The sequence below is a fragment of the Aythya fuligula genome, chromosome Z (assembly GCF_009819795.1).
Source record: "Aythya fuligula isolate bAytFul2 chromosome Z, bAytFul2.pri, whole genome shotgun sequence".
Classification (NCBI taxonomy): domain Eukaryota; kingdom Metazoa; phylum Chordata; class Aves; order Anseriformes; family Anatidae; genus Aythya; species Aythya fuligula.
This window is the reverse complement of record NC_045593.1, coordinates 54279208-54297638: the sequence shown is the minus strand read 5'-3', so window position 1 is coordinate 54297638 and position 18431 is coordinate 54279208. Positions and strand designations below refer to the sequence as shown.

At 48.0% G+C, this 18431-nt stretch overlaps 1 protein-coding gene across 1 annotated transcript in view; it reads right to left on the bottom strand.

Moving 5' to 3' along the window:
* LOC116501004 (E3 ubiquitin-protein ligase KCMF1) overlaps positions 1-2054 on the bottom strand; it is a 46884-nt gene extending 44830 nt beyond the window's left edge. The window contains exon 1 of the mRNA XM_032206360.1: positions 1728-2054. Within this exon, the coding sequence (XP_032062251.1) occupies positions 1728-1743 (16 nt within the window). The 5' untranslated portion in view covers positions 1744-2054. The remainder of the gene's footprint in view (positions 1-1727) is intronic.
* Positions 2055-18431: the final 16377 nt, after the last annotated feature.

Sequence of the window (18431 nt, the reverse complement as noted above, 5' to 3'; positions counted from 1 at the left end):
TGAAATGACCAGAACTCACGCTCGCCAACCACTTCACTTACAAGGAAAGAAAGAAAATTATTTCAGGTTTTCAAAGTAAGCACAGCTAGAGAGGAGACCAAACACTGAAGAATCTGCTTCAGAAAGAAAACACTAAGCTTGGTTTTGTTAAAAAATCACTCCTAAATACCAACAAGCCAATACCCAAGCACAGGGATGTAACTATCACTGCTACAAACAGAAACTGCCGCCCACTAGGGAAATTGACGAGATAGCCTCCATCAGAAAAGTACTTGGAAGGAAACCCCTTACTTTCAGATTTTCCCTGTCTTAACAGTAAGGCTGGTCAGGACTTTCTGACTTTCTAAATTTCTAACTTTTTTTTTTTTTCAGGACTTTTTAAAAAAGACACTGAAGTACCACAGCAAATACCACAAGCTTAAAAAAAAAAAAAAAAAAAAAAGCAAACAAAAAAACCACAATGTCTATGCACTTATCTCTGAAAAGCATGAGAACAACACACGGTATCACTTCATTAATTTTTACCTGTTCAGTCTAGAAAAGTTTGCATCTTACTACAGTACTTTAGAAGGAGTACCACGGATACGAGCATTACAGACAGACTTACAGAGCTCATCATCACACAAAGTCACTAACGAAAACTCTTGAGATCAACCCCTCGTTACAACCACTATTTTTCAGCAACTGCATCTTCAGTCACGCACAAACCCAGCATCTCCATCTCTGCCCCCTTGGGAAAAGAGGTGGCAGGGAGGAGGGTGGGAGGAAAGGGGGCACGAGCTTGGCACCCACACTAAATTTTAACTCCAGCCAATACGAGCGGGCTCGTGGATTCTTCGCAAGGCAAGTGCTGGGTAAACAACCCTGCCTAACTCGTGTGAACAAGGGGCCTGCGAGCCCCGTGCGGGCCCTGCACCCAGAGCCTCCCCCGCGCTGCTGCCCAGCAGCGTGCCTCCAGCTGGAGGCCAGGCCCCGCTGCCCACCGCCTCCGCCAGCCTGCCAAAACACATTCCCAGGAGCGGGGAATAAGGATAAGGCCGCCGCAGGAGATAAGAGAGAAAATGGAGACAGGTGCCGGGCTTAAGTTCCTAACATGGCAGAAAGTTGCAGATTTTTTTTTTTAATTATTATTATTTTTATTTTTTGTGTGTGTGTCCAGGTGACCCCGGCTTTCGCGGCGCGCTTCCACGCTACGCCCGTACCTGCTGCGAGAAAGGCTGGGGATAAAAATTAAAAAAAAAAATAAAAATAATAATAATAATGGGGAAATGGGGAGAGGACGGGGGGGTGTTCTCCTGCCACCACACAACCACCCTCCTTCAGCTCCAGTCCCCCCGATGGCTTTTACACCCCCCACACACACACCAAAAAAAAAAACAAATTAATTAATTCCTACACCAACCCGCGGTGCCCCCCTCTCTCCCCCAGCTCCCCCCCGGGACACGTCGGCACCGCGGGCCGGGGCCGTGCCGGTTCCCCCCCCCCCCCCTCCCCTTGCTCCCCGCCGCCCATGACACTGCAGAGCGCGGCCGGGCCGGGCCGGGCCGCCGCCCTCCGCCACCGCCACCACCGGGGCCGGGGCCGGGGCCGGGGCCGGGGCCGGGGCCGGGGCCTCCCTTCCGCCGCCGAGCTCCGCGGGCCCCCTCGGGGCGTCGGCGGCGCCATGATGGGCGGCCAGGCCGAGCCGAGCCGAGCCGAGCCGGGCCGGGCCCCGCCGCCCCCCTCACCTTCATGCCGGGACATCCTAGTCCGGAGGCGGCCAGCCCGGGCCCGTGGCGGGGCTGCTCGGAGCGCCGCTGCGGCCTGGCCACCCCCCGCCGCTGCCGCTGCTGCTGCTGCACGCACAGAGCCCCGGGGCGAGAGGAGAGGGGCCGAAAGGAGGCCAAAATACGAGAGGCGGCGAGCAGCCGGCCCCCTCCTCCTCCTCTTCCTCCTCCTCCTCCTCTTCCTCTCTCCCTCCCTCGCTCGCCCTGCGGGGGGCGGATCCGGCGGCGGCGGCTTCCCGGGCGCCGTGACACGGTGACTCCGGGCCCCGCCGGCCCCTGGCGCCGCCTCCCTCCGTCCCTCCTTCCCTTCCCTTCCCTTCCTTCCCTTCCTCCCCTTCCCTTTCCCTTCCTTCTCTTTCCCTTCCCTCCCTCTCCGCCCGCTGCCGCAGCAACGGCGGCGGCGGGGCTGAGGGGGCGCCGCCGGCCCCTTCCTCCCCTGCTCCGGGAGGAAGAGGAAATGCAGGGCTCCGGCGGGGCGCTCGGCGCCGCCCAGGCCCTCCCAGGGAAAGAATTTAAAAAAAAAAAAAAAAAAGGAAAAAAAAAAAAAAAAAAAGGGGGGTCCTGACGGCACGGGGATGAGGGTGGAAAAAGCCTCCGCGCCCGGCGGTGCGGGGGTGTGGAGGGTGAGGGGCTCGGGGCAGCCCCGGGGGTGAAGCCACCAAACGCGGCCTGGCTCATGGGAAGAGCATCCATCCGCCGGCTTTTTATGAAAAGAAACATTAAAAAAGGGAGAATTGAGACCGCTGTGCACTTCCCAAGTCGCTTGTTGTTGCTCGTTTTGGACGTTTTGGGGAACGGTTTGTTGTGGACTGCGGGGCAGGCACTGCATCCTTCACTTCCCATTATTATTATCATCATCACCATTATCATTATCATCATTATTATTACCATTATCATTATTATTTCACCTTCCCCTTTTCCCAGGCCAGCAGACTGTTCCAGTATTCCTGCCAGAAGCGCCCACCCGTCACCCGCTCCAGCCCAGCGAAGGACAGGGAGGCCCCAGGTGCCATCCGAAGGCTGGGTTTCCTCCACTCAGAGGGAGCTTTCTGTCCTGCCGTCAAAGTGGTCGGTCTTCAGACGAGTAAAAAAACTCGTGACGTGGCTGTGCTCCTTCCTGGTTCAAATGTACATCGGGTATATCAAGTGCCCTGCTGCCATGCTGCCTGGCTCACCAATTTCCTGTTCTTCCCCCAAATTTCTTGCTGAGCAGCACGGTCTCTCCTCAATCCATGCTACTTCCACCTACCTTCGTTTTACTTTGCATTTTCATCTCCTACCCTCCTCCTAACCCTCCCCTGTCTTTTAACTCTGCCACCTCTGTATTTTTCACCATCTTCCTGCCTAGGGCTTCAAGTCCCGCTCCCTCCTTGCTCTCTCCTCCCCAGTTCCATGAATAAATTTAAAATCGACTCCCAGTTTCCCAGCAGCACCCCACGTTATGCCACAGCCCCTGTGTGTCTGCCGTGGTCCCACAATCCCTGCACATTCATGGTGGTGAAGTACCTCTGTAGGCTTTTGAAGGCCAGGAGGGCCTACAATCCAGAAAGCCAAGCACCAAGCTGCAAAGAAAGGCTGGAGTGGTCAGTAAGTGGTGAAAGGAGAAAATGCTAACCTCACTCCTTGCACTACCCCCATGCCAATTGTGTGATGCTTCCACTTCTCCCCCTGACGTGTTTTGTACACACTTTGCCCCCTGTACTCTGCTTGCCTGCTTCACTTCCATCACTCCCTTACCTGCGTGCAGTTCGATAACCGCAGTGCCTACTGAGCGTGTAACCCAGGTCTGTCCTGCCTGAAAAGATGTGGGCATCTTCATGAGAAGCAAATAATACCTTTTTATGGAGAAACCGAGCGATACTTTGACACTTTGGGAGACAGCCAATGGCTTCACAGCTTCTGCGAGCAGGGCAAGAGTCAGCGGCCTTGTGAAGTTCGCAAGAAACACCACAGATGATACAAAACTGGCAAGAAATTTGCAAAAGTCATTGAACTCACTACAAAGGAGTGAAAGGGACACCTCCAAGGCAGTGCTGGGGTGAAGCCATGCCTATCTGGCCACCTCTTCACAGCAGCAGTGCACAGAGTGGGGCAATGGGTTACGTGTGTTCCACTTCTTTATTTTAGCACCAGCATTTTTAAATGCAAGCGGCGATTGTCTCATCACGGTGCAAAATGCAGACCATCAGCTGCTCTTAGCTGATGCTACCCTTCAGTTTCTAGAAGAGCTCTAGAGCAAGCTGTCTTGCAAGCTAGCAGTATCTTGACCCAGTGCCCCACCCTGAGCACTATGCTGCTGTTTTGACCCATGTTCAGTTTTAACCTTTTATTGGTAGACTCACCTTCAAGAGGAGGAGCTCCTTTCCACGCATCTGGTAAAACACAAATTGCAGATGAGGCTTTTTGGGGCACCCAGAAGATTCAGACACAGTTCTTGGTCTTGCAAGACCTCGGGCTACTCACCTCATCTCTCCACGCTTCAGTTACAAATTGGCTTAATAGCCCTTCCTGCCCTTGCTAAACATTATTCACAGGAAAGTCCCTTGAATGCACATGTTAGTCCTGCACATGCTGGGGAGATACCCAGCAAAAAACTTATTAAGCAGAATTATTCATTCTATATAACAGTAACTATATACTGCTTTCTTGCCTTAATGCCAGTATCTATATTAAATGAGGCAGGATGGCTAAAAACCTCAATGATCTTGGAATCACATTATAATATGCTAGCAGGTGCGATGGTATGTAAAAAATGTACCTGCTTATATCATTTGGTGGAGATTTTGCTGATTATCTCCCCTGCAAAAGTAGCAAATATGGTAAATGTTAAGGCACCCACACTTCCACAGATGAGCATGTGACAACTCCAGCTGGGTAAGGACAGAGGCGCCTATCAGACAATCTGAAGGTCCTTTACAAGGTCATGGCCACCAGTCAAAAATATTCTTATCACCTCAGCATTAACTTGGATAGTTAATAACCTATACTGCCCTTCTCTTGAACAGCATTTTTCTTCAAATCCGTGTGCTGTTACTCCACAGGTAGAGTAAGAAAGAGAGATTTAATTGAGGTTTACAAAGTTCTTATGGAGATGGATCCCTCTGTCCCTGAGGGAAGAGCATGCCATAATCAGGTTTCTCATTCTTTCTCTCCCATGTGGCAGAATAATCTATAGGTGAGGCTCAGTGTACGGCCGCAAGGAAAAAAATGTCGACATGAGCGTTTTCCTTGTGGGTAAACGCAAGCTGAGAAATGAAAATTTACTTACCCAAGGTCACTCAAGGTCAGAGGCAGGCAAGGGATTAGAGACCCAGATCTCATAACTAATTAGGCCACTGTATAAGCCACAGTGAGAACAAGGAAGAAAAAACATGAATTTTCCCAACATGTGTGGTGGTTTTACTCGAGTGGGCTGCCGAGCTCCACCACAACCGCTCTCTCACTCCCCCTCTCCTCAAAGAGGAAGGAGCAGAAAATACAACACAGAGAGGTCGAGGTTTGAGACGAGAATAGTTTAATTAAAGCTGCCCTGGCGATGTCCCCTCCCCATCACTCGCCCACCCCCAGCCTGCTGGCTCTGGGGGGCTTAGAAGGAGTCCTGATGCTGTGCCAGCACCACGCAGCAATAGACACAACACTGGCGTGATATCAGTGCTGTTCCAGCTATGAGTGCAGAGCACAGCACTGTGTGGGCTGCTGCAGGGAAAGCATCCCATGCCAGACAGACCCAACACAACCTCCACCCCTTATTCCATAACATTTGTGTCGGACTCAGGTCCCACACAGTTTAGTATATAGGTATTCTCATCACCATTGTTCTCTGTCCATTGAAGTATTTATATGTCTGTACTTCTTTTCATTCCATAGGTCTTTTCCCAAAATGTTCATAAAAACTGTTGATGGTTTCACCTTCATCTGTCAAAGTGGTCACTCAGGGCAGGTGAAGTTGGTTTTCTTGACACCAGCACCAGCTTAGCTCACATCACTGTTGCACTTGCCTGGTTCCTTGCGAAGTTGACCTGTCATTGGTTCTGCAGTGTCCTCCTACAACACATAACTTGGATTACAGATTAATTTTCTCTCAGTGTTAAATCTCCTTGAGGCACACACCTGATATCCCCATCTTTCTGCATGACTCACCAGCTATATACCCTGGTCGCTGGGCGAAGACAATCCCATTAGTGGGTTTGCCATTTCCCATGGCAGGAGCAACCCACACCGCCTTCCCCATCCACTTTCCCACATGCACTACAGGGACTTTAGCTTCTCCCACAGTGTTTAGGGGTTTTGTTTCAGCAGGACCAGCATGGCTGTCAGACCCCCTGTTGTTAACTAGCCAAGTGGCCTCTGGTAGATTTATATCCCAATGTTTCCACATCCCAGCACCCAGTGCTTGTAGCATAGTTTTTAACAGTCCATTGTACCTCTCAGCCTTCCCAGAGGCTTGTGGGTGATAAGGGACGTGATACACTAACTCAATGTCATGTCTCTTGGCCCGGGAGGTGACCAAATTGCTTCAGAAGTGACTCCCATTGTCGGACTCAATTCTCTCTGGTGTACCATGTCACCACAGCACTTGTCTTTCCAGGACCAAGATAGTATTTCAGGCCATGGCATGGTCTACAAGGTATGTTTCCAGCCACCCAGTAGTTTCTTCTACCATGGTGAGTATGCACTGTTTGACTTGGCAGGTTTGTGGGAGTGGTCCAATGTAGTCAATCTGCCAGGCCTCACCATATCGAAATCCAAGCCATCTCCCCCTATTCCAGGGAGACTTTACCCTCATGGCTCATTTGATTGCAGCACAGGTCTCACACTGATGGGTAACCTGGGTGATGGCCTCAATGGTCAGGTCCACCCCTCCATCACGAGCCCATCTGTATGTGGCAGCCCTCCCCATAATCTCTTCCAGGATTCCCGGGTGGTTGGGTTTCCCCATTCGAGCCCGCTGTGTAATTAACGCTACCCATTTACTCCATGTAGCGTCTGTTGCATAGTGTGTAGTGGGGATTTTCCCTTTGAACATCCACTGTAACACAGGTAGTTGTGGGGCCAAGATGAGTTGTGCTTCCATACCAACAACTTCTGAAGTGACTTGAATCCCCTCATATGCTGTTAATATTTCCTTTTCAGTTGGGGTGTAATTGGCTTCTGATCCGTGATAGCCCTGGCTCCAGAACCCCAGAGGTCAACCTCAAGTTTCTCCTGGGGTCTTCTGCCAGAGGCTCCAGGTGAGCCCATGGTCCCCAGCTGCAGTGTAAAGTATGTTCTGCACAGCTGGTCCAGTACGGACAGGCCCAAGGGCTACTGCACGAGCTATTTCTTGTTTGAGTTGTTCAAAGACCTGTTGTTGCTCGGGGCCCCACTCGAAAGAGTTCCTCTCATTCAATATAGAGGACTCACAAGCTGACTATAGCCTGGCATGTGCATTCTCCAAAATCCCACAAGACCTATGAAAGCTTGTGTTTCTTTTTTAGCTAGTTGGTGGAGACATAACTGTTATTTTGTTGATCACATCCGTCGAAATGTGGCGACGTCCATCCTGCCATTTCACCCCCAAGAACTGGATTTCCTGTGCGGGTCCTTTGACCGTATTTTGTTTAATAGCAAAGCCAGCTTTCAGGAGAATTTGAATTATTTTCTTCCCTTTCTCAAAAACTTCTTCTGCTCTGTTACCCCATACGATGATATCATCGATGTACTGCAGGTGGTCAGAAGCGTTCCCCTGTTCCAGTGTCATCTGGATCAGTCCATGGCAGATGGTAGGGCTGTGTTTCCACCCCTGGGGCAGCCGATTCCAAGTATACTGAATGCCCCTCCAGGTGAAAGCAAACTGTGGTCTGCATGCTGATGCCAGAGGGATGGAGAAAAATGCATTAGCGATATCGATTGTAGCATACCACTTGGCTGCCTTTGACTCTAGTTCATACTGAAGTTCCAGCATGTCCGGCACTGCAGCACTCAATGGTGGCATGACTTCATTCAGGCCCCGATAGTCCACCGTTAACCTCTATTCGCCATTGGACTTTCACACTGGCTATATGGGACTATTAAGAGGTGAATGAGTCTTGCTGATCACTCCTTGGCTCTCCAGATGGTGAACTAACTCATGGATAGGGATCAGGGAGTCTCAGCTGGTGCAATGTTGCTGCTGGTGCAGAGTTGTAGTCGCAACTGACACTTGCTGTTCTTCAGTCCTCAGTAATCCTACAGCAGAAGGGTCCTCTGAGAGACCAGGCAGGGTAGACAGCTGCTTAATCTTTGCTGTGCTCAAGGCAGCTATGCCAAAAGCGCACCAGTACCCTTTTGGATCCTTGAAGTACATGTACCCTCTCTTGAGGTAGTCTATGCCAAGGATGCATGGAGCCTCTGGGGCAGTCATGATGCGGTGCTTTTGCCACTCATTCCCGGTTAGACTCACTTCAGCTTCCAATATGGTGTCGTGGTTTAACCCGGCCGGCAGCTAAACACCACGCAGCCGTTCGCTCACCCTCCCCCCTCCCTCTCTGGGACGGGGGAGAGAAATGGAAAGTGAAGCCCGTGAGTTGAGATAAAGACAGTTTAATAAGACAGGAAAATAATAATAACAAAAATAATAATAACAATAATAATAATAATAATACAATGGTGATAATAGGAAAGTAATAATAATATGTACAAACAAGTGATGCACAATGCAGTTGCTGACCGATGCCCAGCCTAACCCCGAGCAGTCCAGCCCCCTCCCCCCGGCTAGCCACCCCTATATATATTTTAGCATGACCCCATACGGTATGGAATACCCCTTTGGCTAGTTTGGGTCGCCTGTCCTGGGTCTGTCCCCTCCCAGCTCTTACTGCACCCCCAGCCTGCCCGCTGGCAGGACAGAGCAAAAGGCTGAGATGTCCTTGGCTTGGTATAAGCACTGCTCTGCAACAATTAAAACATCGGGGTGTTATCAGCACTCTTCTCATCCTAAGCCAAAACACAGCATTCCACCAGCTACTAGGAAGAAAATTAATTCTGTTCTAACTGAAACCAGGACATATGGTTAGCTCTTGGGATCCCCCCGTCACTCCAGAGATAGAGATGGGTTCTGCCCCTTGGTGGCCTGACGGCATTAGGGTACACTGTGCGCCTGTGTCCACTAAAGCTTTATATTTTTGTGGTTCCGGTGTGCCAGGCCATCGAATCCACACAGTCCAGTAAATCCGGTTGTCCCTCTCCTCTACCTGGCCAGAGGCAGGGCCCCACTAGTCCTGGCTGGAGCATCTATCAATTAATTCTTCCAAATGTGAAGCAGAGGTCTCTTCATCAGGGTCAGGAGTAATACTAGCCCTTCTACTGCCTCTGGGGGACTGCCCAACAGAAACTGGGGCAGCAATCCTCCTAGGGGCACCTTTTCTTGCTTCTGTATCTTTCCGCAGCTCATGTACCTGAGCGGGTAGGGCTGAGGTTGGTTCACCATCCCACTTCCTCATATCTTCCCCGTGGTCACATAAATAAAACCACAAGGTACCCCATGGTGTGCGTCCTGGATTCTCCCTTGCTTGAGCCGGAGAATGCTGGCACTTGATGGCTGAAAGATTCTTCCATCTAGGTGAGGAGGAAGCTATGTGTTCATCTAACTGTTGGGACAGTCCCTCCATGGCTGAAACACAGGCCCGTACTGGGGCAGAGTGATTTTCTTCATTTTTATGAAGCTAGTTGGACACATTATCCACAGTTGGCCCCATCCCCTCCTCCCAATCCATTGTGGCCAGTGTGCTGGCAAGTGATGAGGGTGCAGCCCGTACAAACTTCTGCCACATGGATGCTGTGCACTGGACTTCATCAGGGTCTTTACGTGTCTGGGCATTGTTCAAATCACTATAAAGCATCTCCAGCACAGCTAATTCCCACAGGTGCTGGAGACCTTTATCCATAGTGGTCCACTTGCCTAGTTGATATACAATATCTTCCTTGTGGGGATGCCTCTCTTTCACAGCTGCTAGGAGTCGCCTCCAGAGGCTGAGAACTTGTGCCTCTCTCCCAATTACTCTATCAATGAGCCTTCCTCTACAGAGGGATCCCAGCTGCTTGGCTTGATTGCGTTCTAGCTGTTGGCTATTGGCCCCAGTGTCCCAGCATTGAAGCAGCCAGATGAGGATGTGCTTTGCACTTGTTCAGGGGTGAAATTAAGAACCATTGGAGGAGAAAACTGTGACAGGTACCTGCCCATATCCCCCCCACACCTTGCCAACCACAACTACTTTGTCTCGGGACAGGTCCTTGGACAATATTCTTAATAAATCATTTGACCTTAGATAGGAAGACAAACACTAGAACTAGTAATAGGAGGATAACATCTGACCAGGGGTATCCAAAATACTCAGAGGCTGCTGCAATTAGCCCACAGGGAGAGAAGAAGAAGGCACCATCCCCGATATTATTCACAGATTGACTGCTAGGGAAGAAAAAGAAGGCATTGTAATTCTTAATATTTCTAAAAAGATAATCTCCAGGAGACCAGAATGATAACAATGCAGGGCCTGAGTACCAGAAGAAACTGAAGGCCGGCATGTTACAGCACAGCATGATAAAGAAACCAAACGCAGATTACAACACATTCTCTGATCAGATGTAGAGGAAAAAAGAGAACAGTGAATGGACTACATACAACATAGTCACACAGAAAAATATTAACATAAAACTGAACATTGTGACTAGCAGTATGTTAGTTGTAAATACTTTAATCAATTTCACTGTTATCTCAACCCTCGAGCCCCACGTTGGGTGCCAAAAAGGACTGTGGTGGTTTTACTCGGGTGGGCTGCCAAGCTCCACCACAACTGCTCTCTCACTCCCCCTCTCCTCAAAGAGGAAGGAGCAGAAAATACAACACAGAGAGGTCGAGGTTTGAGATGAGAATAGTTTAATTAAAGCTGCCCTGGCGATGTCCCCTCCCCATCACTCGCCCATCCCCAGCCTGTTGGCTCTGGGGAGCTTAGAAGGAGTCCTGATGCTGTGCCAGCACTACGCAGCAATAGACACAACACTGGAGTGATATCAGTGCTGTTCCAGCTATGAGTGCAGAGCACAGCACTGTGTGTGAAAGGTGACTCCATCCCAGACAGAACCAACACAACATGATACCTTAATATGACAAAATTTGTACCTGAAAGCAGCAGAATCCTGTGAAATTGGGAGGAGCTGCTTATATAGCTTTGTGTGTTTCCCCTCCCTGCCACTGCAGGAGAGCTCAGTACCTGGAGAGGAGCAGGACGAGCGCAGATAATGAACTAAATTTGATCATCCTAGAGGTGACATAAGTTATAAAATTGTTAGGTTAGGAGCCACTTGGTCCTTTAATCTACGTGAAATCTTTCACCCCTTTGCAGGCTACTTGAGGCGATGGTTTTGCTCGTGTCAGTGCTATTCCCACCAGACTACAGTCATTTGAATAAGTGTTCTCAACACTTTGCTTGCGCTTGTTAGCGAGGCTGGGCATCCTACTGCACAAAACACTAAATCCTCGTTGTCTTCATTAATCTGCTTATTATTCTGCTTCACATTCACATCTGGAGGTAAGATACGCTGTCATCAGAGCAGTCTATAACTTACATAAATCTGTTGCTTGGATCAGTCCAGCCATTGTAAAACAGATTGGGCACTGTGACTGCTCACACATTCAAATGAACCTTATACACGGGTGCACGTCAGGGTCTCCCGCTACACTTTCCCTTCTAACTGCTGCTCTTCTGCCTCCTCGTGCTCAGTCATTGCTCGATGTGACGTAGAGCTGCTTACTGGCTGTGTTCAGCAAGCTCTGTAAGGAAAGCTTTTAAACTGAAACAGAGGAAAGCAGCCTTGCTATTTTCTGATTTATAAGGAAAAACTTGAAAGAAGTTTGCATACTGACCTTACTCTGTTTTGTTTTGGGTCCTGTGCCAAGGACAGCTGTTCTGCCATGATAACGGACCAGAAGACACACCGAATCTGGGATTCCTGTGGATGGATGCTAGACAGGAAACGGTATTTCCACATAAATACTGCTTGTAAACGTAATCCTCTTTCCTTCCAAATACCCAGGCCTACTGATGGTGTCATGCAGTCTAGCCTGAAGCACCCAAAGCACCGAGGATCAGCACAAACAAACTCAGAGTCACCAGGAAAATCAGGTGGCTTTGCTTGTTGGTGTCCTTTGGAGTACAAGCATCCTGCTAAAAGAGATATCCCACTGGGCTTGATGTTTCACCAGGGACATCCCTCCTCCGGGGAGTTTTTTGGGTGTTGGAGCTAAACTGAACTGAGCACAACTACATGATGCTCATCACCAGTTCAAGCTTTTATTAAAAATCCTCTTTTTTGAATGTTGTACACTGCTGGGATGAGCAGTGTCAGCTGCTGGCACCCCTGTATTCGTGTACATGTACCCTGAAATCACTGCCTTCTCCCCACGCCTTCTGTAAGATGTTGCATGCTCCCAAAACCTCTTTGGAAGCCAGACAGATGTCGTGGGGAATTTAAGCTGATCAGCACTTGCACACAGTCAGGCATAAGCAAGCAGGCATTGCACAGAGTGCTAGAACTGTGTTGCTCTTTTCCTTACACCAGTAAATGTACCCAGGTTTCAGAGAAAAAAAAAAAAAAAGAAAAAAGAAAAAAAAAAAAAAAAAAAAAGGAACTCTTTTGCTGTTCTCCTCACTGTTCCAGAACGTTCTGCTTTGGAGTCACCTTTCAGAGGTTATCCCAGATCTGTTCTTTACTACCGAGGGCTTTCTTCCTTCTTGCCAGTCAGTTTCTGGTGCTGGTTAAGACACCAGGTGTCCATACAAAGGTTACAGTGCCCCTGCTGCCTATTTTTCACCTGCTTTTCTGGCCAAGGCTTCATGAAGAGCTTGAGCCAAAGCAAACACTGAAAATTCATCAAGTCATTCTGTCCTCTTACAGAAATATTTCTCACTGATTGCATACCAGCACCAATGCCTTGCCATGGCATGGTGCCAGCAGGCATACTGTTCTTACAGGACCTGAAGTCGTGCTCTGTGAAGAAATAGAAACAGCTCTTAAAAATTCTCCGAATTCCAGCTCTGCTCCCCGTCCGAAGAGGACAAAGAAAAAAATAATTTATCATTTATCAGAGTTACTGTGACCGTTCTTTTGCAGGTTACCATTGAACTGACCAGTATTCATCTACTTGATAACCAGATATGTTGCTGTTTTGACTCCATTCCATTGGAATGAATCAGAAGTGGAGAATCTCAAGCGCTGTTCCAGCGAGGAGGAGATACCCGGGTGTATCCTGTTTACTTACAAAGCCCTATTTCAATGAGCAGGAGGAAGCAAATAAAACAATATCTGCTCATCATTACAAACAGTTCTTCCTCTCATTCTCAGCTATATTGTATGCACATGTTTCTCAGGGCCTTGCTACAACACTGCTGCTGGCTGTGAGCTCGGCTTTTGTGGCTCTCTGATCTTCTTCTCACCGTTTCTTTCCTGCCGTCCCTCACCTCTTTCAAAATGACATCCACTCTTGGGCGGGTTCCCTGGGAGTTCAAAGCACCGAGTGGCCCTGTCTGGCCTTTTTGAGTCACGCTCTGTGCCTGTTCTTGTGGTTGGATGCCGTTTGATACCAGAGACAAGCTGCTCCCTGCAAAGAACAGCAGTTAATCTCAGATCTATGTTTCTTTTCAGTAAAATTTAAGCCCGCTGCTACCTTATGCAGTGCACTGCATTTGCTGGGGCAGGGGGTGCCTCTGAGTACACCAGGGGGTCTCAAACATGGAAAAACATGTTCCTGCTGGAAAGAGCCCATACTATAAGGCAATATCAAAAAGCTGGCAGCATGGGGTATAAAATGCAGGGTAAGAGGGTCATGTCCTGGTCATGGATATGGTATAGCAATCCTGCAACACAAGGGCTATATCCCATCTTTCCCTTCCTCATCTCTCCCTGTAAATTTTAGCCTGAATACCTCAGTCATGTGCAGGGCCATCAATGTATTAGCAATTAGAAAAAGAAATGAGAAAGTCGATACAGCCTAACCTGGAGGGAAAGCACTGCTCTTACTGCAAATGCACAGAACTGCTGGGTGTGCTGGGCAGCTTTGTCTGGCTCTGCAGCAGACGCCTTTGCTGAAACCATGTGCTGTAGTATTTTTAGCCATTATTAGTGATGCATGAGTAGTAATTTCAGATTGCCCCAGACCCAATCATCCCTCTTCTTCTTCCTTCTACAAGGATGCCAGAGAAAATTTCAGCAGAGGGACTTAGGAGACCTGTGCCTGAAAGACCACTAAAGACAATTAGAACTCACACACTTTGGGGGGTTTTGTCCAGACATCTCCTTCTAATAAAAATTGAGGTCTTACCTAAAACAGATCTCTCTCATTCATTTGCACTCAATATCAGAAGCCATTCAGTTTTCTGTTCTAAATTTACAAGTTTTTTTTGTTTTTCAGTTAAAGAATGATCAACATTACATTTGAAAATGTGCTTTCAAAAATGCATGTTTTGGGTTCTTCTTTGCCCATTTAAAATACTGAACACTCGATTTATTGAAACTTTCAGCAGAGCTCAGCCTTTGTGGCCCAGACCTCTAAAAAGACTGAGCAAGGTGGTTGGCACTGCCTCTATCAGGCAGCAGAGGGCTGGCAAGGTGCTGCAAAGGGTTACTGTGACTGAGAGCCCTTCGCACCTGCTGTGCGCAGGGACTGCAGGTTGGTGCCCAAAAGTGGTCATTTTGGTTCAATTTGCAGTAGAGAAACTGTCAATGCAAGAGGCAGTTAGCAGAGCCAGTGAACACCTCACATGATGATGTACAGAGACAGTGTATTTTCCTTATCCTTTAGTAAGGCCATGAGCAAACTCACATTCAAGGTGTAGCTGTAAGCTGGAGCAGGGACAGATGTATGTAATCTTGAATCTGATAAGAGAAGAAGGTTATCTATCTGCCATCTTCTTGTTCTGTGATGGGCTTTGCCAGAAGGGATAGGAAAGGGCTTGTGCATCAACAGTATGAACGCAGCCCACTTTTCCTTTTCCACTCCTAAAGCTTCTTGGTAGCATCCCAAGTATTTTTTAGAGCTTTTTTTTTTTTTTTTTGAGTCTGCTGGAGAGATGACTTACACAACACACAGGACAGATTAGGAAAACAATAAAGTACTTGGAAAAAAAAAAAAAAAAAAAAAAGAGAGAGAATTCAAGAAGTCCAGACACTGCAAGACCTCTTCTCTAACAGCAAGATCCCTGCTCACAAGCAGTACAGATGTGGCAGCATTTCACTGGCAGAAGCACCAGAGCCAGCTTTACAGGTGGTGGCAGCTCACGAGACTGAGTTTTGACAAACATATGGGCCAGGAAGAGGAGTGTGTCTTTGCTCTCCTTCACTGAGGTCCTTGGTCATGCTTCCTGACAAGCAGTGAAAACACTTTGGGACCTGCAATAGCACCCTCTGTTTCTTCAGGAGCCCCAAAATGTCCCTTGACTTGCAAGAAGCAGAGGCAAATCCTCTGCCTTCAACCACTATTGACTAAAACAGCTGGCAATGCCCATCCCTCTGTCGCAGAGAGACTAAGGAAACTTGCCACATTAAGGCTGTTTTTAGTGAGACAAAACCTCCCAGCTTTTGAAGGTGCTTGAAGATGTGACTCGGACTGGAGGCATGTCTACAGAAGTTGCCAGCTGACCACAAAACCCACCCTCCGAGCAGAGGGGCTTAGTCACCCGGTTATTTTGGAACACCGGGAGTCAACAGAGTCCAAATCCGGCATCAGCTGTCCGCGGTCAGGGGCAGCAAGGAAATCCTCTGCATCACTTCGGTTAATTAAAAGTGGTCTCCAATTAACACCGCTGGTTTTTGCTGAAGATGACCACAGGGCCTTTGCCGGAATACTTGTGGTGCTTGAGCCCTCTGCGGTGCTGTGTATTCGCTTACGGAGCAGCTGGTCTCCCGTGCTTAACTAGCAGGTGTGAAATTAATTGCTTTGCACGGAGAAAAAAAAGGGGGGGTCCCTGTTACACCTCCTCCTGCCTGCACACAGCCGGCGACCGTAAACCCAGGGGGAATTTCACACTGCCACCTAGCGACTAACGCCGGCTTTCCCCGCTGCACACCAGAGGAAAAGGAAAAGGCAAGGATTTTGATTTCCCAAAGCTAAAATCTTGCAAGCACACACATCCCATGGCTTCCTGAGGAACAGTGATGGGTGACCTGTGGTGAAGCACAAAGCGTCTCAGCTGAATGGATTCCTCTCCTCTCCTCTCCTCTCCTCTCCTCTCCTCTCCTCTCCTCTCCTCTCCTCTCCTCTCCTCTCCTCTCCTCTCCTCTCCTCTCCTCTCCTCTCCTCTCCTCTCCTCTCCTCTCCTCTCCTCTCCTCTCCTCTCCTCTCCTCTCCTCTCCTCTCCTCTCCTCTCCTCTCCTCTCCTCTCCTCTCCCTTCCTTTTCCTCCTTTCGTTCTTTCGTTCTTTATTCTTTTTTTTTTTTTTTCTTCTCAAGAGCAGGCACAAGGAGGCACAGAATCTGTAGAACTGATCCTCTCCCAGCAGCGTCAACAGCATCATTTCTTGTCCAGAAATAGGCTCCTGATTTTCAAAGCGTCTTGTGTCTGAAGGACGTTATGTTGTTAAGCCAACTGATGCACTGAAATGAAAAGATACCAAGAGCAGAGAAGAAATGAATGGAAAATATGACCGTGTCACTTTTGCAGTGTGACTTCTGCTAGGTACAGACCATCCTTACTTGAACATTTCAGCATTAGATAACCTATTGTGGAAACAAACAGCTGGTTGTCTACAGATTTCCATTCTCTACTTCAGAGATTTCATCCGCTGTTTGTTTGCCTTGAATAGACACCTATACAGACTGTACTTATCTAAACATACACAGAGTCCTTTAAACTAGCTTTTAAACTTTAAATTCATGACCTGAATCACACAGACCAGTACAATCTGCCCAGGATTCTGGGAAAGACCAGTTATAGAACAGAAGTGATACAGATATTACGTTCGAATGCAATTTTGTACCCTTTGCTGTTGGAATGTGTTGTACCCAAAGCCTGCCAGTACAGCCTTGCAGGGAGATGAAGTATTTTCAAGTTGAGGTACTTAATAGATATGGTCATTTGCAAGAAAAACTAACCCCTGCAGGATATTTATTATGTCTGGAATGAAAGTAAAAAGCTGTACTGCCACATTTGCAGGATTGCTAAAACTCAGCCAAACATGGGCTTGCCCAGGTTTTCCAAAACAACTTGTGCTAAGCAGAAGATATACGAGGAAAACCTGCTGCCACCCAAGCAGACGCAGGGGAATCCACCAACAAAACCGGAGACTTAAACGGAAACTTCAAAGCCTTGTCCCAGAATGCCAACAATTGCACAAGACACAGATGTTCAGGAGAGGACGAGGGCTCAGCTGAGGAACATTTTTCATCGAATTGCACCCACTAGGCTGTATCTGTGACAACATCTGCGACATGTGGCTCAAGGCGTTAATAAAGACATTCTCTCTTCATTCACATGCACGAGGCAGAAAAACTGCAGCTGCAGTGTCTCCACTGCCTATTTGAATCTGCACATAGCCAAGTCGCACCAGCATTTGCAAAGCCTTTGTGTGATCCCACACCATCACATCACATTGTTTCTTTACCCCTTTGTTCTAAAAGCCGCAGCAGCTTTAAACCTCTCTGCGCTCTTGTAGGGGCACAGCTCTCCACAAGCCCATTGTCACCACCGCACTCTATGAATTGCCTGATAGTGCTTGGGAAGTGTTTTGCATGGCCGGAGTGATTAGAAACCTTAATGCTTCCCTGCTGGAGAAGAATATTGCTCCTACTGAAGATCCAGCAGTACAGCGTGCTCCTAATCTGTCTCACCACAGCTAGACAGCAACTGATAAAGCGTGTTGTGCTAGTTGAGGTGGTTTTGTGCTGAATAGATTAGGAAGGAATTGCACAGTTTTGTCAGCCAAATTGCGCAGACAATAAGATGCAAGTCTGTGAGGGCTTAGACAGATAGACACAGCTAGACCAAGGCAATAATAACATCAGACTCTGACGAAAGTAGGCATAGGAAATTATTTCACGTGCTTTAATAGTTCTCTGTATTTCACTTGAGGTTCCAGTAACACAGATTTACAAGGGACAGTTGTACCAATCACTTTTTCCATTGACACAGCTCTTCAGTAGTAAAATTCAGTACACAAGAGTCACACCACTACATACAATCAGTTACAACAGTAAGTTTTCTTGTACAGACAAACATCTACGATAAAGCAGTTTTGTTTTCCCTGATCACAGCAGTCAGTAGCAATGCTGATCGGTTAGTCCTCTAACACTTCCTACTGTAAGATCCTGCTCTCTATAGCTTATATGTTTTGTCAAGCTCTCGCTTCTATGAGAAAGATTCTGCCTCAGACATTTTTAAAATCGAAGTCTTGGTAGCTGCAGTTGCTAGCTGGCTGGGGAGCCTGCCATTTTCACAGTTTTGACAGCTCAGTATTTCTGGGTGTGGTTGGCTACAACAGAACCAAGGTGTCTTTTGAAAAGAATTTTAGAGTTGACACAGTCAGAATGGGAATAAACACAACCGTTAGAAAGAAAACAAAAACCAAAACAAACAAACAAACAAACAACAACAACAAAACACTAACCATTTCTGGCACATGTATTGCCTTGTTATTTTTATTTATATATATATATATT